This window comes from Pelophylax lessonae (genome assembly GCF_965119305.1).
Source record: "Pelophylax lessonae genome assembly, chromosome: 5".
NCBI lineage: Eukaryota > Metazoa > Chordata > Amphibia > Anura > Ranidae > Pelophylax > Pelophylax lessonae.
In genome coordinates, this window is record NC_138772.1 from 240775658 (window position 1) to 240798462 (window position 22805).

The 22805-nt window shown below is 42.0% G+C and overlaps 1 protein-coding gene across 3 annotated transcripts in view; it reads right to left on the minus strand.

Moving 5' to 3' along the window:
• The window catches only part of RECK (reversion inducing cysteine rich protein with kazal motifs), a gene marked incomplete at its 3' end in the record, with an annotated part of 1214950 nt that overhangs the window by 972209 nt on the left and 219936 nt on the right, over positions 1-22805 (minus strand). For all 3 annotated transcript variants that reach the window (XM_082258598.1, XM_082258597.1, XM_082258599.1), the window contains exon 2: positions 10541-10599. In XM_082258598.1, the coding sequence (XP_082114724.1) occupies positions 10541-10599 (59 nt within the window). The remainder of the gene's footprint in view (positions 1-10540; positions 10600-22805) is intronic.

The following is a 22805-nucleotide window of genomic DNA, read 5'->3' on the forward strand; positions in this document are numbered from 1 at the left end:
GCAATTTTTTTGGAAAAATTTTGAAAAATCACTTTTCACTGCATTTAAAAAATACTAAACAGTAAAGTTTGCCCATTTTTTTTGTATATTGTGAAAGATGATGTCACGCCGAGTAAATAGATACCCAACATGTTACGGTTTAAAATTGCGCCCCCCCCCCCCCCCCAGTGGGATGGCGACAAACTACGGTCAATAGAGATCTCAATCGGCGACGCTTTAAATTTATTTAACGGTTACCAGTTTAAAGTTAGAGTGTAGCTCTTTTTTTTAAATTATTGCACACGCTCTGGCGATCGCGGCGATACCTCACATGTGTGGTTTGAACAGTGATTTCATTTGCGGCTCGACTTCCGTATACGTTTTTTTTTGTGCGCGAGCTAACGGTGACGGGGGAGGCTAAATTTTTTTTTTTTAACTTTATTACAGGTTTTAAAAAAAAAAAATCTGATCACTTTTATTGCTGTCACAAGCAATGTAAACATCCCTTGTGACACCAATATGTAGTGACAGGTACTCTTTATGGAGGGATCGAGGGTCTAAAAGACCCTAGACCCCTCTATTACACTTCCATGTATGCAAAACGCAGAAAACTGCGTTTTTGCATACAGCTGTCTTTTAAATTTGCCGCTTTTTGCAGCACAGTAATCCGGAAGTGATGTCATGGACGCCGCCTCCGGGTTTCGTCATCGGAGAACCGATCAATGCCGTTTCCGGCATTCATTGGGACTCCATCCAGCCGACTGGGTGCTCGGGGCTCCCGTCCCACCGCAAAGTCACGGAAGGCAGCGGGAGGGGGGGGATGTCCCCTCCCGATCACCCGGGTAAAGATCGAGCGGCTCCCGAGCCGCATCGGTCGTTACGGACGGAAAGCCGACCGTTGACTGTAAACCACGGTACCGGGATGATGCCTCTAGCTAGAGGCATCATCCCGTTATAACCTCGCAAAGTCTGCCGACGTAGATCTACGTCACTTTGCGGTAAGTGGTTAATCTTGAAGATTATGGCTCACAGCTAGTGAAAACCCAAAATTCAGTATCTCAGAAAATGTAAATATTACAGAAGACCAATAAAAATAAATAAAGAAATAAAAATAAAAAATAATTTTTAATACAGAAATGCTGGCTTGCTGAAAAGTATGTCTATGTACAGTATAGTATGCACTTAATACTTGGTTGGGGCTCCCTTTTTATGAATTACTGCATTAACACGTCTTGGCATGGAGGCGATCAGATTGTGGCACTGCTGAGTTGTTATGGAAGCCCGGGTTTCTTTGATAGTGGCTTTCAGCTCATCTGTATTCCCTATGGGGTTTAGGTCAAGCAAGTTTGCTGACCAATCAAGCACAATGATACCATGATCATTAAAGCAGGTATTGGTACTTTCGGCAGTGTGGACAGGTGCCAAGTCCTGTCTGCTGGTCAGCAGAAGGAAGCAGCATGAAGTCCTCTAGAATTTCCTGGTAGAGGGATACGCTAACTTTGGACTTGATAAAACACAGTGGACCAACACCAGCAGATAACATGGCTCCCCAAATCATCACAGACTGGAAAATGTTGCATTTCATTTGGAAATCAAGGTCCCAGAGTCTGGAGGAAGAGTGGAGAGGCACAGAATCCAAGTTGCTTGAGGTCCAGTGTGAAGTTTCCAGTCATTGATGATTTGGGGAACCATGTCATCTGCTGGTGTTGGTCCACTGTGTTTTACCAAATCAAAATTTTGGGTGTATTTGGCTTCCAACTGAGTCCTTTTCGGAGGTCAGAATCTTTTTGTGATTACGGATGGACCAAGGAAGGGGCTGTCTACTTTTTCTGCTACCCATTCTCAGGTGGATCAGACAGACAGCGATTCAAGCCTATTCTATCAAGGGTCGGGTTCCTCCTTTCCCTATGACTCGGGCACTTAGTACTTCTTGGGCCTTCTGTCATCGAGCATCAGTGTCGCAAGTTTGCAAGGCGGCCACCTGGTCGCTGGTGTACACTTTCACAAAGTGAACGTTTTGGCATCTGCGGATGCTTCCTTTGGCCGCAAGGTTTTGCAGGCTGCTGTTTAGAGGGTCGGTTCCCTCTTTGGGGGGGGGGGGTTCAGGTGGGCTCCTGTTCTTGTTGAGCTCCTGTTACCCTTTTTGGCTTCTTGGGTTTAGCCTTGGGTTTTTTGTCCCACCCCTTTTTTTCCTTTTTGGCACTGCTTGGGGACGTCCTTATGGTTCTGAATATGGAGCGCTGTGTCCGTCAATGAACAAAAGAAAATGGGATTTTTGTTACTTACCGTAAAATCCCTTTCTCTGAGTTCATTAACGGACACAGCACCCACCCCTCTATGGAGTTTTTTGTAAAATATATATATAGCAGAGAGGGGACTTATACCAGCTAGGACTGCCCAAAGGCATAGCCAAGTTTGTATTTTCTGCCTTGCGTCCTACTCCTGTAGGGGGCAATATAACCATATGATTGTATAGATGCACATACACATAAATGCATATCTACGCATGGACATGCGCGCTCACACACACATACATGCATGGACATACACAGGGCTTGAGTCCTGGGGGAACGCATGGGAACGACGTTCCTGTACAATTTTTAAGCAGGAACGCCGTTCCCGTTAGCAGCTGTGTCCCCCCAACACGATCCCAGTGCCTGGCACCATCTCCTGCTCTGGGATGGTGGGTCGGTAAGCCCAGATTGCGGGTTCCCGACCCACCATCCCCGAGCACAGTGAGAAATGAGCCGCACTGCAGGAAGCAGAGCCGATGCTTCCTGTATAGTGCCGGTGTACTGCCGAAAGTTTAACCTGCCGAAATCTCCAACCACCCTCGTCACTTCCGCTGGCCGCGAGTCAATGCCCGTGCACAGTGGAGAACGCTGTGCACGAGAGTTGGAGTTTTCGGCAAGAGATTTAACGCTACTGCGCATGCACCCGACATTTTGAGCTGTTGTATATAGTTGGAGTTTTCGGCAAGACATTTGGAGCGGTTATATATATCTTCGGCAGTATGTTTAACGCTACTGCTATATATTTATTTACTTATTTAAATTGAAGGATTAAAAAAAAAAAGAAAAATGACTTAATAAATACCAGTGCCTGACAGTTGAAACGTTTGTTTGTTTGTTTGTGTAAATATATATATATATATATTACATATATATATTTTTTTTTTCTTTATTTTAATTTATTTTAATGGAAGGATTTAAAAAAAAAAAAAAATAAATAGATACCAGTGCCTGGTAACTTTTGTGTGTGTGTGTGTGTGTATATATATATATATATATATATATATATATATATATATATATATATATATACACAGTATATATATATATATATATATATATATATATATATATATATATATATATATATATTTAAATGGAAGGATTTAAAAAAAAAATGAGATAAATAAATACCAGTGCCTGACACCTGTGCGATTTTAACCCTTCCACAGCTTATATATGTAGCACCCTACAGGTAGGTGCTAGGTAAATGTACAGTGCCTTGCAAAAGTATTCGGCCCCCTTGAACTTTGCAACCTTTTGCCAGATTTCAGGCTTCTAACATAAAGATATAAAACTATAATTTTTTGTGAAGAATCAACAACAAGTGGGACACAATCATGTTGGAACTAAATTTATTGGATATTTCAAACTTTGTTAACAAATAAAAAACTGAAAAATTGGGTGTGCAAAATTATTCAGCCCCATTAAGTTAATACTTTGTAGCGCCATCTTTTGCTGCGATTACAGCTGTAAGTCGCTTGGGGTATGTCTCTATCAGTTTTGCACATCGAGAGACTGAAATTTTTGCGCTTTTACGCCCCTGAACTTTTTTGAGCTGTTCTTCACGGAAGATCTTTTCAGATCTATTGTGGATCAATCAAATTTATATGCACAACAATTTATCGCCGCCAACCCAAATTCGCCCCTTGCCAGACCATTGGGCTGGAAACCTATAATGGTTCATGATTTTAAAATCTTTCTGGGCCTTTCCTTCAACATGAGCATAACCAAACAGAGTGAATTGCGGCTATATTGGTCCACTAGCCCACTTCACCATATGCGCATGTACTCTGCCTCCATGTCCAGGGCGAGATACAAGCAAATTCTGCGATTTATGCATTTCAGCAACAATGAAATCTGTCGTCCTCGGGGAGACTCGAGGACTCCTGAGGACGTGTTGGACGCGAAACGGCCGTAGAGCTTGTTATCTCAAACACCTAAGGTCCCAGCCAGGTTTTCATTTTAGTGGTGGCTTTATATGTGAGTTCTTTTTTACCATTGTTTTGATTTTAGATTCCTTATACACTGTTTTTGCACCAGTGTTACTGAATATTTTATTGCATATTTTTATTAAATAGATTTTTATTTCATACTACACCATGAGCCTTTCCCATTTTTTTATATAATTTAACCCTTCCATGATGTGCCGAGTCATTCTACACATTGGAGGCTTTCTATGAAGCTGGAAGTTGCTGACTACATTGATGTCCCAAAAGATCTGGAGACAGGTCGTACAACACTTGCTTGCTGTCCTATAATCTAGACAGCAATTGGCTCTGGTGAGTTTGCATTTCACTTACTTTCGGTGGTGGAGAGATTATTATCCTTTTCATCGTGACATCCACATTTCACTGGATTGCACATATCGGAAGTTGTCATATTAATCTACGAACTTTATCACAAGAGACTTTTCTTCAATTTGTTTATTCAGAATAGCCAGCATACTAATTGGTCAGGTGTGTGCTGGGCTTTTAGTAGTGACCTGACCATGGTTCTGGGCTCCATCCTGGCAGACAGGAGGTCTGGCCCAGGAGTCAGGAGGACTCCACGTGGGAGTCAGTGCAGCAAGAGGCTGCTAGCGATGTGCACCAAGTTGGTCAATGAACAGTCTGTTGGAGACAGACAAGGGCATGGAGTGTAAGGCCAGAGCAGCAGGGCTGCAAGTTCAAGCCAAATGGGCTGAATATTGTGTTTGTTGAAGGATAAGGAATGCTGAAAACCCCTGCGAGGGAAACTCATGGTTTTGTGTTTACCAAACTTTCTTTTTTTTAAAAAAAAATGGGCAAACAAAGCCCTTAAAAAAGAAACAGTGAGTGGCGGTGTTCTTTAGGGCTCTTTCACACGGCCGCTCCGTGTGAGAGCTCCGCTGCGGTCTTTTTTTTTTCACGGAGCGGATGACATTTCTGTCATCCGTTCCGTATGTCCGCATATCATCCCATCCGTTTGCGGATGATATGCGGACCTAATGTAAGTCTATGGGGATTGCGGATGTCAGCGGATGACACCGCTGACATCCGATTTTCCTTCCTTTCCGTTTTTTGAACGGAGGAAAAATAGGGTTCTGTTCCGTTCGAAAAAACGGAACAGAACTGAAAGGAAGGAAATCGGATGTCAGCGGATGGTATTCCGCTGACATCCGCAATGCCACTGACTTACATTATGTCCGCAAATCATCCGCAAAAAAATAGGATGATTTGCAGACATACGGAAAGCCCGTGTGAAAGAGCCCTAAAGCTCTACATTTGATGGGAGTCCCTACAATTCATACAAACATGCATTCATTGATACACACATGCAAATGCTCACATGCACATATCTATCTATCTATCTATCTATCTATCTATCTATCTATATATATATATATATATATATATAGTGCCTTGCGAAAGTATTCGGCCCCCTTGAACTTTCCGACCTTTTGCCACATTTCTGGCTTCAAACATAAAGTTATAAAACTGTAATTTTTTGTGAAGAATCAACAACAAGTGGGACACAATCATGAAGTGGAATGAAATTTATTGGATATTTCAAACTTTTTTAACGAATAAAAAACTGAAAAATTGGGCATGCAAAATTATTCAGCCCCCTTAAGTTAATACTTTGTAGCGCCACCTTTTGCTGCGATTACAGCTGTAAGTCGCTTGGGGTATGTCTCTATCAGTTTTGCACATCGAGAGACTGAAATTTTTGCCCATTCCTCCTTGCAAAACAGCTAGAGCTCAGTGAGGTTGGATGGAGAGCGTTTTTGAACAGCAGTTTTCAATTCTTTCCACAGAGTCTCGATTGGATTCAGGTCTGGACTTTGACTTGGCCATTCTAACACCTGGATATGTTTATTTGTGAACCATTCCATTGTAGATTTTGCTTTATGTTTTCGATCATTGTCTTGTTGGAAGACAAATCTCCGTCCCAGTCTCAGGTCTTTTGCAGACTCCATCAGGTTTTCTTCCAGAATGGTCCTGTATTTGGCTCCATCCATCTTCCCATCAATTTTAACCATCTTTCCTGTCCCTGCTGAAGAAAAGCAGGCCCAAACCATGATGCTGCCACCACCATGTTTGACTGTGGGGATGGTGTGTTCAGGGTGATGAGCTGTGTTGCTTTTACGCCAAACATAACGTTTTGTATTGTTGCCAAAAAGTTCGATTTTGGTTTCATCTGCCCAGAGCACCTTCTTCCACATGTTTGGTGTGTCTCCCAGGTGGCTTGTGGCAAACTTTAAACAACACTTTTTATGGATATCTTTGAGAAATGGCTTTCTTCTTGCCACTCTTCCATAAAGGCCAGATTTGTGCAGTATACGACTGATTGTTGTCCTATGGACAGAGTCTCCCACCTCAGCTGTAGATCTCTGCAGTTCATCCAGAGTGATCATGGGCCACTTGGCTGCATCTCTGATCAGTCTTCTCCTTGTAGGAGCTGAAAGTTTAGAGGGACGGCCAGGTGTTCGTAGATTTGCAGTGGTCTGATACTCCTTCCATTTCAATATTATCGCTTGCACAGTACTCCTTGGGATGTTTAAAGCTTGGGAAATCTTTTTGTATCCAAATGCGGCTTTAAACTTCTCCACAACAGTATCTTGGACCTGCCTGGTGTGTTCCTTGTTCTTCATGATGCTCTCTGCGCTTTAAACAGACCTCTGAGACTATCACAGTGCAGGTGCATTTATACGGAGAGTTGATTACACACAGTTGGATTCTATTTATCATCATTGGTCATTTAGGTCAACATTCAGAGATCCTCACTGAACTTCTGGAGAGAGTTTGCTGCACTGAAAGTAAAGGGGCTGAATAATTTTGCACGCCCAATTTTTCTGTTTTTTATTTGTTAACAAAGTTTGAAATATCCAATAAATTTCGTTCCACTTCATGATTGTGTCCCACTTGTTGTTGATTCTTCACAAAAAATTACAGTTTTATATATTTCTGTTTGAAGCCTGAAATGTGGCAAAAGGTCGCAAAGTTCAAGGAGGCCGAATACTTTCGTAAAGCACTGTAGGTACTGTCAAATCTACTGCTTGTCTGCCCTGGTCTGTCCTCGTCTAATGGAAGATCCTGCAGCCTCTCCCTGTCAGTCTCTCTACACACTGTCTGTGCCTGTCTGTGTGATCCCCCTCACTCAGCCAAACAGCTGATTCAGCACACTCACATTTCTGCTGTCTCCTGTCCGGTCAGTCCCTGCACGCCTCCAGTACTGTTCCCGCCGCCTGGTGTCTGTCACGTTGCATCGGCAGTCCCCCTTCAGTCACTGGCTTCTGTCCGAGTCTTCCTCAGCTGTTCCCCCTCTCCTCTCCTCTCCACGTGGTGCTCTCCTCTGCCTCTAGTGGCCACAGGAAGCAATAGCAGCAGCAGCCAAGCCAATGCTAAACTAAACTAAATACTAAACTAAGCATGCCAATATCTTCGATACAGGATGTGGAAACCTTACAAGCGGACCTGAACAAAATAATGGGGTGGGCAACTACATGGCAGATGAGGTTTAATGTTGAGAAATGTAAAGTAATGCACTTGGGCGTCAGAAACACGAAAGCAAGCTACTCACTAGGGGGGAAACCTCTGGGTGAATCTAAGATGCAAAAGGACCTGGGGGTTCTGGTGGACAACAGGCTTGGCAGTGGCATGCAATGCCAAGCTGCTGCAAGCAAAGCCAACAGAATACTGGCGTGTATAAAAAAGGGGATTCACTCCAGAAAGAAAGAAATTATTCTACCACTCTACAAGACTCTGGTCCGGCCACATCTGGAGTATGCTGTCCAGTTCTGGGCACCGGTCCTCAGGAAGGATGTGCTGGAATTGGAGAGAGTCCAGAGAAGGGCTACAAAAATAATTAGGGGAATGGAGGGTATTGGCTATGAGGAAAGACTACAAGCACTGAACTTATTCTCTCTGGAGAAGAGACAATTGAGGGGGGATATGATATCCATGTACAAATACTGTACTGGCGACCCTAGCATAAGGAACAAACTTTTTAGAGAAAGGGAATACAATAAGACACGTGGCCACTCACTAAAACTAGAGGAAAAACGGTTTAACCTTAAAATACGTAAGGGGTTCTTCACTGTCAGAGCAGTAAGGATGTGGAATTCTCTTCCACAAGCAGTGGTATCAGCAGGGGGCATCAATAGTTTCAAAAAACTATTAGATGGGCACCTTAAAGACCACAACATACAGGGGTATTCAATGTACGGTTACCAGCAAACACACACACACATCATAGGTTGAACTGGATGGACTGATGTCTTTTTTCAACCTCACAAACTATGTAACATTAACCATGTAACACAAGAAAGCCCGCAAACAGTTTGCGTAAGACAGGCAGAATAAGGACATTGATTACTGTCAAGCGTGTCAAGCGTGTGTGGCGACAACCAGGTGAAGACTACAAAGACAAGTGTGTCTTGCTTACAGTCAAGCATGGTGGTGGAAGTGTCATCGTCTGGGGCTGCATGAGTGCTGCCAGCACTGGGGAGTTATAGTTCATTGAGGAAACCAGGAATGCCAACATGTACTGTTACATACTGAAGCAGAGCATGATCCCTTCCCTTGGAAGACTGGGCTGCAGGGCAGTATTCCAACATGATAACAACCCCAAACACACCTCCAAGATGACCACTGCCTTGCTAAAGAAGCTGAGGGTAAAGGTGATGGACTGGCCAAGCATGTCTCCAGACCTAAACGAAATTGAGCATCTGTGGGGCATCCTCAAATGGAAGGTGGAAGAGCGCAAGGTCTTTAACATCCACCAGCTCCGTGAAGTCATCATGGAAGAGGACTCCAGTGGCAACCTGTGAAGCACTGGTGAACTCCATGCCCAAGAGGATTAAGGCAGTGCTAGAAAATAATGGTGGCCACACAAAATATTGCCACTTTGGGCCCAATGGACATTTTCACTTAGGGGTGTACTCACTTTTGTTGTCAGCGGTTTCGACATTAATGGCTGTGTGTTGAGTTATTTTGAGGGGACAGCAAATTTACACTGTTATACAAGCTGTACACTCACTACTTTACATTGTAGCAAAGTGTCATTCTTCAGTGTTGTGAGGGGGGTATTCACTTTTGTGAGATACTGTATACATACACACACATACACACACACACACACACACACACACACACACACACACACACACAGTATATATGCAAAATATACACACATACAGTCCTTTTGCCTAGCATTTCTATTTTAAAGTGAATGGATTGTTTTATAAGGTAAGGTTTCACATATACTTAAATACTTAAATCCCTGAATGCTAGTAGGTTGTCTTTCAATCAACTTTCCAACAGTTTTCTAACTGTGAGATGTATGGACAATATAGACAAAACAATCTTACCTTGTAAGGTCTTGTTCACACTGGACCCACACCCCGCGTGCAACCCGGATGTCATATTGGGACACACCAACTATGTTCGTGCAGCCACCGTGTCCCAGTAGAAATGAATGGGACTGCTTGCACAGGGATGCATGGAATACCTGTGGATCCCCGTGTGACTAAAACACAGTTTTGCAGAGGCATACAGTATTGTACACCCTATGTAAACAAGGCCTTACCAGTCTTAGGCGCGTATACAGATGAAGATTACCTAATGTTAAAATATTTACTGAGCAACATGTAATTGCTGTGAATAATTTATCAGCAATAAACAATTTCATTATTCCGTAAAGGGAAAATAAAATATTCTCCACCCTGTTTGTCCACCTCTCATTTACAAAGTAATTGTGGGAGCTTATGACACCATTATGTTACTACAAGGATACAGTACATTTCTGACAAAAAGGGAATGTGTATTGTTTTTGATGAAAGAAATACCAGCAGCACTCTATATTTTGTCACTATTGAAAAGAATATAATTGTACAGTATTCGACTATTTCAGGAAATAAGGAACAGTTTAAGGCTCCATTCACACTTGTGCGATTTGTCATGCAACTTTGGACATCAAAGTCAAATGATAAGTTGCACCCTATTCTTTTAAATGGCACCCTTTTAAATTGGTGCAACTTAAAGTTGCAGCGACTTTGAAAAGGTGCCTGCATTACTTTGGTGTGACTTTTGATGCAACTTCGATCCATGGAATGTAAAGTCGGATCAAAATCGCACCAAAAGTGGCATCAAAGTCATGCTCCAATGTCGCACTGGAAATTCGGTTGACTTTGGAGTTGCGCTAATGTAATGGAGCCTAACAGCTGATACAACAAATACATACTATACAAAACATCCAACCTGCTCTTCCCGTGATCCTTTTAAAATCATATATTAACATGTACTTACCTGTGTACACATTTCCCGACACATTGAGTTGTCTTTTGCCTGATAGCAGCAAGAAGAATCTATAAAACATATAAAGTTATACTTAGATTCCAACATTAATTGACTGTGATATGCATAGATAAAAAGTAAAAAAAACAAAATCTTAAAATTAAATGTTCCTCCTATGATAATATGTTTAACATACAGGTTTTAAGTTGAATATTTTCAGTTACCAGCTGAATTGAAAGTTTTTTTGGATTGAAAGTTTTTTTTTTTTTTTTTTTTAATTGCAAAAAGGTAAAAATGTCTTACTGGGCTTGATCTTTAGGGATGACACAGGGAAAAATTATACTAACAGTTCATTACATGTTAAATGTGATCTATTGCCTAAGCTGACCATATGAACGCTTATACAGTATATGGGACGAACCATTGGACCACTTTGTACCTACACTAGCAAGCAAAGGCTTAAAGGTCAGTCATTTGTACCTCAACACTTTGCTGTGGCACTTGGGTTAAGCCCTAAACATTACGGTGGAAAATGTATAAAGCTGAAATCTAGCTTTATATTCATAACCTCACACCCACCCTACCACCTGAGGCCCCCCGCAGTCTTTTTTAACATACATACCTTTCCGACAATATTCTGATCTAGGTTTGAGGAGTTTCCCCTTCTTCCTCAGCAGCAGCAGATGTTCATCTTGGACTAAGCAGCAATCTTGTAGGGCCTTGAGAACCGCTCAATATGATGATGCACCCCAAATGGACGTGTCAGTGAAAGGTCAGGCTCATAGAAAACAAGCAAAGTTTGTACCCAAGTGAATTATCAATCAGCTTGGGTAAAACCAATAGGTTGAATTTCTAGCATGTGATTATTTCCAGCGGCTAAAGCCGCTAACAATAATTCATATTATACAGGACTTATATAACATCAACAGTCTGAGCAGCACTTTAAAACATGAGGGCAGACAGTACAGTTACAATACAATACAGGAAGAATCCAAGGGCCCTGCTTATTACAGCTTACAAATAATCATTGTGTTCTTCCCCTGGCACAGCTCCTCGCAACCTCCTGCCGAGAGAACACAATAGCTTCACAGTCAGTGTTGATGACTGTGATGATGACTGAGTGTGTATCAATCAATTTTCTTTGCATAATCTATGTCCTGCCTTACTGAAGCGTTAAAGACTAACTCCACCTTTAGCAACATGCTACATGTTACACCTGTATTTAGAATGTAACATGTTGCTGGTTAAAATATACAATAATCTTAAAAAAATTATTTCAGTGCAGTTTTTTGGGGCAAGGTTAGCAAAACTAATATATTGAATGTATAAAATTATCAGCATTAATCATTTTTCTTAACACTTTTTTTCACAAGAAATTCAATTAAAGTATTTCTTGAAACAGTGACCTGTAACTACAGTACATTTATTCAGTTTTCTTACAGTATTTAATTTCCTTTGAATTTACCTTCAGTTGTGTAGTGGAAGGGCCTGGCTGATTGCATACAAAATGAAAGTGTTTAGGTCTAATAGCATAATGGTTTTGGTAAATCTACAGGAAAATTGTGGGTCAGAAGCACCCTTGAGGTAACCTAATCTAATCTAATCTAAATGATTGTCAGTACAATGCCTAAGGAATCAGAAAGATTCTTTTTTAAGATTCAGTGTAAAGCTGGCCATAGATGGATCCAAATTTAGCCGGTAAAGCAGGAAACAGATGAATTTTGATCTGTCTATAGGCAGGTGGTTGTACTGAAGTCAATCTATTGAACAACTTCAGCACAACCAGCCTGTCTGGGTTTTTTGCTAATCACTGCCGGCAGCTGTAGCTGAGCAGTAGTGATCATTGTATTCTGCCAGCGGGGAAAGCTTTCCATGCTCCTCATTGACAGAACACAATAGCACAGTCAGTGTTGATGGGGGAATCTAGCAATTTTCTTTCCTTCAACTCATGGTTGAAGAAAAGAACATTGTATAATGTATGACCCACTTTAGGCTGGCTATACAGGAGTTATCTTCTTTCATTCAACCTGCTGGTTGAACAAAAGAAAAATGACTTGATTCCCCCATCCACACACTCGATGTGGATGGGGAAATCCCTGCTGATGAGCTATTGTATTCTGATAGTGGGGAGATTTCTCCACCATCAGAATACACTCATCAGCACCCCCCCCCCCCCACAGCTTTCTGGGACACTTTACTGGTCCCAGAAGGCTGTGGGACCATTCATGAAGCACAGCACTGCTCACACATGGGCAGTGAGAAACCAATTGTGTAACTGCAAGAAGTCACAGCTAGCTTCTCTTAGAAAACATGCCAGCACTGGGGCCCCAAAGACTGGTGAAGAACTGGCCCTGGTGAGGATCCTTGAACAAGTAAGTGTTTTATTTAAAGTCAGCAGCTAAAGTATTTGTAGCTGCTGACTTTAATTTTCTTTATACAGTGTGAAAATTCTCTTTAAGTTGCAACACTCAATTCTTTAATTTCATCAAACCATAAGCAATATGGTTACATCCTATGGCAACAGGTTCAGGGCTATATTACACATTCTCAGGTCGATAAACAAAGTATCAACTTACAACATAGTAAGGCCCCTTTTACAATGCCTTTCAGATTGGGTTTAGCTTCATTTTGCTAGTGGACCTGAACGGAATGTTTATTCATCCATATGGACAGGCGGATGTAAACAGGCTTGTGAAAGTATAAACAGATAGAAGAGACTGTTTACTCCCAGCCACCCATAAAGCACAGTGGTCTCTGTCTGCAGATACACTGTGACTGAAAGGACACTAATGTTTCATCTGCCCACGCTGCTTCAATCAGCCGGGCTATCTGTGAGCTGATCCCCTGTAGATCGTAACAGAATCCGCCTAACACGAAGTAAGAAACCTATACTGGCCACGCTGGGAAGGAGGTGCTTTTATGCCTACTGTGGTCACTTTTAAATAGGTAAGCAGGGTAACCGGCAAGATAATCAGGTATTTCACACCAAGGAAGCAATGCAAAAAGAACAGGGCACTTTTTACCACAAGAACATGGTACAACAAGCACATTTAATGAATGTGAAATGTTGGGGGTAACATACACTTTAAGACATACAAAAAAGAGAAAATTGAATATCAAATACTTACCGCAATTTTTCTTTCCTGATGAGCTCCATGTCAGCCTACCACTGGGTATACCACCATCTGCAGGACCTAACTCATAAATTTGACTCCCTCCCTCAGGCCGGTGTTCCATAACTCAATTTCCACACCTGGGTGGGAGTCTGTGCCGACATGGAGCTCGCCAGGTAAGGAAAATTGGGGTAAGTATTTTATATTAAATTTTCTGTTTTCCTGACAGCTCCATGTCAGTCTACCACTGGAAAATAACTGCTAACCAGGGTGAGAATGCGGAAACAAAATGGGGTTAATTATGGCCTCTGGCTAACGAGATAACTGTTTTGCAAAACATAACAGTTGTCAAAAATGACGGATCTATGTGATCATGAGAAATAAAGGGGTGTATGGATGACCACATTGCCGCCATGCATATTGACTTCATTAAATATCTACCCAAGAGGTTGAGATGCTCCTTGTGGAGTGTGCCGTTATTTCTTCTGAAAGGGCCAACCACTTTCACAATCCTAGAGGCAATCACTCGAAGCTCTGGCCCCCTTGTGTGAAACTCTCTGAACCACAAACAGGCAATCTGATAACCTGAAAGTTGGGGTAGCATAAATATATGTCTTCAGTGTCTCCCCAACATCCAGAGGGCTAACTTTTTGTCCATCTTCCCAAAGAATAGTAGGCAGCATGAGTTCTTGACATAAATGGAATCTTTAGGCCACTTTTGGAAAAGAATCCAGCATAGGGAGCAGAATAACTCTTTCCGCCAGGAAGGACTTATAGGGTTCTTTTTACCCTAGAGCTGCCAACTCTGAAACCCCCCTAGATGGGGCTATTGCCACCAGGGAGGCTGGTAATTCCCATAGCGACAACTCCATAACAGATTTTTGGAGCAGACAGGTAGTTGAGTACTATCGTGAGGTTCCATGTAAAAATGTTGGGGCTCTGAGAGACTTTAGCTGTACTACAGCCTTAAGAATTGAAGAATCAGATGTCCACTGAGTCCCACTAAGGGCAGTCGTGGAAGAGACGTGTTCTTTGAGTGTACTTGCGCTCAGGCCCATGTCAAGAACTCTTTTAAGAAAACCAGAGGACATGAAAAACTCTTGCTTCCCTGGAAAAAACTTTTGATGTAGCATATTCTTGGAATTTTTGCCAGACTTTGTTGTAAAATTTGTTCATGCTGCTCTTTTGTGCTCTCATGAAGGCATCTACCATTCTTGAAGAGCAACCTACATCTGCGAACCTTCACCTCACAAAATCCAGGCCGCTAACTTGAGCTTTTCCAGAGCTTGATTGAGAACTTGACCTTTTGTCACTGCCTGGCAACTGAGAAGATTTGTACTAGGTGTCTGTGAAATATAAATAGTTTGGTGCATATCCACTCTTAAGGAAAAAACCCCTGGAAAGGGTATACTCTCCACTGAGCCACTCAACACAACAACAGCAGAGACCATGGTCCTAATAGTCACTAGGCATGCAAACACTGGCAGATGAAGAAAGGAGAACCAGGAAAATTCAGGACCTTACCAATGGTATATTATCTGGCAGCAGAGAAAGGCATACTTTGAACCATGATTAGTTACATATACATAGTTTGTGAGGTTGAAAAAAGACATCAGTCCATCCAGTTCAACCTATGATGTGTGTGTATGTTTGCTGTTAACCGTACATTGTATACCCCTGTATGTTGTGGTCTTTAAGGTGACTGTCTAATAGTTTTTTGAAACTATTGATGCTCCCTGCTGATACTACTGCTTGTGACAGAGAATTCTACATCCTTACTGCTCTGACAATAAAGAACCCCTTAAGTATTTTAAGGTTAAACCATTTTTCCTCTAGTTTTAGTGAGTGGCCACGTGTCTTATTGTATTCCCTTTTTCTGAAAAGTTTGTTCCTTATGCTAGGGTCATCCCCAGTACAGTACTTGTACATTGATATTATATCCCCCTCAAGCGTCTCTTCTCCAGAGAGAATAAGTTCAATGCTTGTAGTCTTTCCTCATAGCTGATGTCCTCCATTCCCCCAATTTTTTTTGTTGCCCTTCTCTGGACTCTCTCCAGTTCCAGCACATCCTTTCTGAGGACCGGTGCCCAGAACTGGACCGAATACTCCAGATGTGGCCGGACCAGGGTCTTGTAGAGTGGGAGAATAATCTCTTTATTTCTGGAGTGAATCCCCTTTTTTATACATGCTAGTATTTTGATGGCTTTCATTGCAGCAGCTTGGCATCGCATGCCACTGCCAAGCCTGTTGTCCACTAGTACCCCCAGGTCCTTTTCCATCTTAGATTCACCCAGAGGTTCCCCCCCTAGTGAGTAGCTTGCTTTCGTGTTTCTGACGCCCAAGTGCATTACTTTAACCTCATCTGCCATGTAGTTGCCTACCCCATTATTTTGTTCAAGTCTGCTTCTAAGGTTTCCACATCCTGCATAGAAGATATTGACATGCTTAGCTTAGGATCATCTGCAAAGATTGTGCTAGATATCCCCTCCTCTAGGTCATTTATGAACAAATTAAACAGTATTGGTCCCAGGACAGAACCTTGGGGGACCCCACTTTCCACACCCGCCAAATCCGAGTACTCCCCATTTATCCCCACCCTCTGGACTCGCCCCTGGAGCCAGTTCTCTATCCAGGTACCCATCCTATGGTCCATACCAACGTACCTTAGTTTGTACAGTAAGCGTTTGTGGGGAACTATGTCAAATGCCTTTGCAAAGTCCAGATACACCACGTCCACAGGCCTTCCTTTATCTAGATGGCAACTCACTTCATCGTAGAAGGTTAATATATTGGTCTGGCAAGAACAATTTTTCATGAATCCATGCCGATTACTACTAATAATACTGTTTTCATTACTATAGACTTGTATATAGTCTCTTAACATCCCCTCCAAAATCTTGCAGACTACTGATGTTAGACTGACCGCCTATAATTATCCAGGATATATCTCGGCCCTTTTTTAAATATTGGTACCACGTTGGCTTTTTTCCAATCAACTGGCACCATACCCGTCTGTAGACTATCCTTAAAGATGAAGAATAATGGTCTGGTTAACACCTGGCTGAGCTCTTTAAGAACCCTCGAGTGCAAGCAATTCGGTCCCATTGATTTATTTATATTAAGTTTCTCTAGTTTAGTTTGAAGTCTATCCTCTGTTAGCCATGGGGATAATTCCTGAGGTGTATTATTTAGTTTTGCATTACATGCTGGGTAGTGATGGATGAACATCGGCCAGGGCGGTTCGCGAACGTCAGCCGCAAATTTTCTCAAAAGTCAGTGAACCGCGAGTTCACGGTGGGCCCTATTGACTTTCAAGGGAGGTGAACTTTAAAAACCTTTAGGTCAAATTTGCAGCCACAAAAGACGTACTAGCTGTGCACAAATAGTCCCAGCACATGGACAATGTCATAACAGAAGTATTGCAATTGAAAAAGTTGCCCTAAATTTTTTTTTTTTTTTTTTTACAGCAAAGAATATATATATTTGTTTTCATAAATCAGCCAGAACTGACAGCAGCCGGTAAATACATGTCTAATACATATATGGTCCATTCACACATCTGTAAAATGGGTCCGCATCCATTCCACAATCTGGCGGAACCTTTACAGACCCATTGATTTTTAATTCCAGTCTGAAAAATTAGGCATTCACAGGATAAAGAAGTAAGTGTGGGCCATTCCAGCCCCAAAAATTAGCCCACATGCATTTATCTGACAGCTAAGAACGTAGTATTCGGTGGCTGAAGGTACATTAGGCATTCACAGGATACAGAAGTAAGTGTCGGCCAGTATTGGCCCGAAAAATTAGCCCACATGCATTTACCTGACAGCTAAGAACATAGTATTCTGTGGTTGAAGGTACATTAGGCATTCACAGGATACAGAAGTAAGTGTCGGCCTGTATAGGCTCCAAAAATTAGCTCACATGGGTTGAACTGACAGCAAAGAACGTAGTATTTGATAGCTAGAGGTACATTAGGCATTCACACAGTATACAGAAGTATTGGCCTATATAGGCCCCAAAAATTAGCCCACATGCATTTACCTGACAGCTAAGAACGTAGTATTCTGTGGTTGAAGGTACATTAGGCATTCACAGGATACAGAAGTAAGTGTCGGCCTGTATATGCTGCAAAAATTAGCTCACATGGCATGAATTGACAGCAAAGAACGTAGTATTTGATGGCTGGAGATACAGTAGGCATTCACAGTATACAGAAGTAAGTTGAACAAAAATAAATATTACTAAGAGCAATATATCCCCCGGCGCACAAATAATAATGATAATAAAAAAGTTCTTATTTAAGACCTGTCGCAGCTATTTAAAAAGAAAATATGTCAAAAAAATACTCCAATCAAAATCCCAAATGGAATCACGAATAAAGTACTAGTAGCATGGATAACTAAAATAACATTATAACACACAAGTTTGTGAATAGTCCTTCAAATAAAATCCAAAGGATAAAATGCAGAAATTTATAGAAAAACATCCACATCAATTCAAAAGGGTAAGTAGTCTCATGAGAACCCACAGCACCAAGTAGGAATCACCAGTGTGTATCGAGGTCACCAAACAAATGTTCCTCCACCATTGTGACATATAGTGAGAATGGCAACTCGCCAGAAAGTATGGCCCCCCTACTTTCATAGGTAAGGCTCACAGGCGTATGCACACACGTATCCTTCCTTGATCAGCTGTAGGTACCCTATCTTCAGTCTAGGCTGTAATCACCAGGCGGTCCTTACACTGTGTCAAATATCCCTTTTCCTCACGGCCATCCGCCAGTCACCCAGATAATGCAGCAGAATAGAGAAATAAAAGGGTCGCACTAGTGTGATATTGCCTCAGAAAGTCACAATTTATTAACCACAAAACCCAAATGAAATACACTCACAAACCAAGCTTAAAATCAGGCAGTCCATGCAATACAGGTACTACGGATGCACTTGCGGGCAGTATCGGTCAAGCTCATCCTCTCCACACTGATGCCCAGGACCTCCAAGCGCTACGTCGGTGTCACCCGAGTACTTCCGGTCGCCGTAGAGTTCACGCCCTGGCGCATTTCGTCATTTCCGATTTCTTCAAAGGGCGTGAACCCACGGCGCGGCGCCCGGGATCTTATAGGCAGATGCTGACACTACTAATGCATAATTGACTCGCTTAGCACGCCCCCTTATGCTAATACTATAAGCTTATGAATAGACAGAGATACTTCCGCCCAAACAAAAAGTATACCAAGGGCGGAGTATAAACTAGCCAAGATGCATATTGATTTTACAATATGCAATTAAGGGTCTCCAATCCTGAGGTACATTAACGGAATTCGTGCTATTTTTATTATGTGAGGATTAGGGAGATAAACTTTTGAGCAAACCCCTTCGGTGTGTCAGCACTCCTATACCAGATCAACTAAACACAAATACACATTAAAAATGGTACATAACATATACAAAAAGTTATATAACTTAATAATTCATAATTTATAATTCATAAGACAAACAAAGCAGCACACTAAATAATCATGAATAAATGAATAAATTGCTGCCATGGTAATGGACTACTAATTAAAAAAACACTTTTAAAATTTTAATAAATAATCCTCTAAAATAGATGGAATATATAAATTAAATATATAGAATTAAAATAAATAAATCAATATATAGACAAGGAGCTGGTAACTACCCATATTCAATGCGGAGTAATAATATATGACCTCAGATGGCACCATGAAACGGGAGCCTCTGATGGTCCTAAATAAACTAATAATCACTAATGAAACAGTTGAGGTCCAGGTCAATATTTAATCCTTTGTGGACCAGGGCCTGGAAAATCCACTTGGTCTCACACTTGGATAATTCCCTCACCCAGATTGCCCCCCTCCAGGAGGGGGTAACCCTTTCGATCCCCCAAAAATGTAGACCGCGGGGGTCACGATGGTGGTATCTCCTGAAGTGCTCAGAGACACTATGGTCCCTGAATCCCTTCAGGATTCTTGAAATGTGTTCCCCCAAGTTTTTTAACAGTCCGTTTGGTTCGACCAATATAAATTAGGTTACATGGACACATCAAGGCATAAACCACATGTGTGGTATAACATGTGATTAAATTTTAAATTTTAAAATTCCTACCTATTGCAGGGACAAAAACTCCTCTCTCTTCCTTAAATTGGTCCTTGCAAAAAAGCATGCCCGACATTTCCCACATATATGAAAGCCCTTCCTACCAAGAAAGAATGTCACATCCAAAACCTTCTTGACCACCCTATCCCCAAAATTGGGGGCCTTCCGGTATATAAAGGAGGGAGTGGCAGGTAATACACGATCTCTCAGGAGGATAGGCCAATGTTTTCTAAAAATTCCCTCGACATTCTTATAGTCACTAGAAAAATCGGACAAGAAACTCCATTCTTTCGCATTATCTGTAGGTTTGATTTTATTTTAAAAACAACTGGACGTAGGAAGTTCAAGGATATTCTGAATCTCCTTGTCCAAACTGTCCTCTTTATAACCTTTTTGTAAAAATCTGTCCTTAATTATCTTAGATTGTATCAGATAATCCTGATCGAAAGTACAATATTATTAGAATTTGAGTTCAGATGGGAGGGTACTGAGGAATCTCTTTTGTTGTTTATGTCCCATCTGAACTCAAATTCTAATATTAGGTTGGAATTCTATTGAGATAAGACCAGTATCCAATTTTTATATGTAACTATTTTTAGACATCAGAATGGGTTTGCCAATCATTGAAAACTTAAATGATCTCATTATTCCTTCCGACGCGGGGGGAGGAGCATGTCAATGGCGCCAACTTCGAGTGTGAGCTGAGGCACGGTGGAACGCCGTCCAGCGAGATGACTATAGGAATACCCAACCCTCCAGCTCCCTTGAACAGCTAACTCGTCCATCTGAGACCCCCCTCATGCGAACCCCATTACTCAGGATAGCTTCCCACGGAGCAACCGCCTCTGAGATACACACCTGAGATCGCGGAAGCCGCTGCCGGAGGACTGCAGGGGAGCCGTATCCCGGAGCCAAAGGGGGCGGAGGCACTGCCGAGTGCAGTAGAGCAGCGTGGGTCAGGCAGTCGGGGAGCGAGACGCCGCTAGGTCTCGGGGACACTCGGTTGGGAGCGTGGCCATGGACGGCCAGCGCGATGGGAGGAGAGCGATCCTGTGATTCGGGAGCGGAGCCGCAGGCACAGCGGTAGAGGACACAGGGATTTCTGCTTGACCTGTCCATGCTGGAGCGGTGAGAGGGTGAAACCCCCCCCCCCCTCTATTACACTAGATCACACAGTTACACAGTTTCAGTTCTGTTTCTCTGAACTTCTTGCACTAAGTTTATGCAATTTTATGATGGACTCAAATATCTATCTGTAGTTGGGACTTTATATTTTTATGCAGCTTCACTAGATCGCACAGCTACACAGTATCAATTCTGTCTCTCTGAACAATGATTTCTCTGATGCTGGGATTCTATACTTATACTCTGCTTCAGATAAGTTATAGGAAAAGACAACGCTAAGAGAAGAAGGGTGTTTGTCATAGCTGGTCTGGAAAGAGTATCTAAGTGCTATGAGATTAAACCAATAAGGATTCTACTGGTTTCCTCTCCCCACATTGAATACATTGAAAAGGGGAAAAGGGGTATTGGTTATAAACTTTTACCCAGGAAGAGACTCTTAAAATATACTGGATGTAAGAGATAAGTAAATTGTTGGACTCTCTCTATATCATAGATAAAAAAGTGTAGCGAGCGTGAGAGTTGGGAGCGGAAACCATAGGCACAGCAGTAGAAGATACAGGGATCTGAGATTGGTCTGTCCACGCTGGAGTGGGGAGAGGGTGAAAAATCCCCCCTTCTACTATATCATACTGTGTAGTTACATAGCCTCAGATCAGGTCTGTCTCCTTGAACTCCCTACATTATTTCTATGCAATTACATGATGGACTGTAATACATCAAAGAACTCTCTACAGCCAGGAATCTATACCTATACTTTGCTTCACTATACCGCACAGTTACACAGAATTAGTTCTACTTCTGTGAACTTCTTGCACTAAGTCTATGTAAGTACTTGACGGGCTGTATAAGATCAAAGAGCTCTCTGCAGTTGGGTCTTTATATTTATACTCAGCCGCACTATACCGCACAGTCTCACAGTATCTGCTCTGTCTCTCTGAACCTCTTGCACTAAGCTTATGCAAATATATGATGGACTGTATTACATCAAAGGTCTCTCAGTAGTTGGGACTCTATACTTATATTGAGCCCCAGATAAGGTATAGGAAAAGTTATAGGAAAAGTTTGGGTTTAATAAGGAACTTCCTATTCTTCTCTATGTATAGATCCAAGGGGGGGGGGGGGGTATTCGATGGAGCCCTACCTGGAAGGATTTCCTGAACGGTGTTGAATTTGGCCATAAGGAAAGTTAAAGGAAGCCGGGAGTCTGGTTAAAACCACAGGGAGAGGCTGGGAGAGCAAGCTAAGGCGGAGATAAAATAACAAGCCCCCACGTGTGTGAAAGGAACATCCAAGATAAAGATGAAGAACAAACAGACAAAAGAAGGGGCGGGGAAAACAACAAAAGTAACTGCCAGTCCAGGGACAATTAAAATGTATATGACCCCAGATGGAAAAGGGCAAAACTCGATCCCTGAAAAACAATCGGTTGTAAAACCAAACAAAATATCGAGGGAAATAAAAAAACGAAAAAGCCAAAATCCACGGGAGTGTGTGAGGAGGATAGCTCGGAGCTGTCGGGTGAAAGCTCACAGATAATGGGAGACAGTGAACTTGGAAGAGAGGAGGAATCAAGGACAAGGACCAAGGACCAACCACCCACAAAATCAGAGATGATGGAAATGTTTGCTAATTTAGAAAGATAAATTAAAGCTGAAATGATTACCCTACATAGAGATCTGGGTCATACCCTGACCAGAGTAGAAGAAATAGAAAAGAGGACAGACACCCATGGAAGAGAGTTAAAAAAATTAAAAGATCAAATGAAGAGGATACAGTTAGAACAGAGGAATGTGCTATATAAATTGGAAGACCAAGAAAACAGAAATAGAAGGAAGAACCTAAGGATCAGAGGACTGCCAGAGAAAGGAAAAGAAGAAAAACTAGTAGAAATGCTGGAAAGTGTGTTTAACCCCCTCCTGG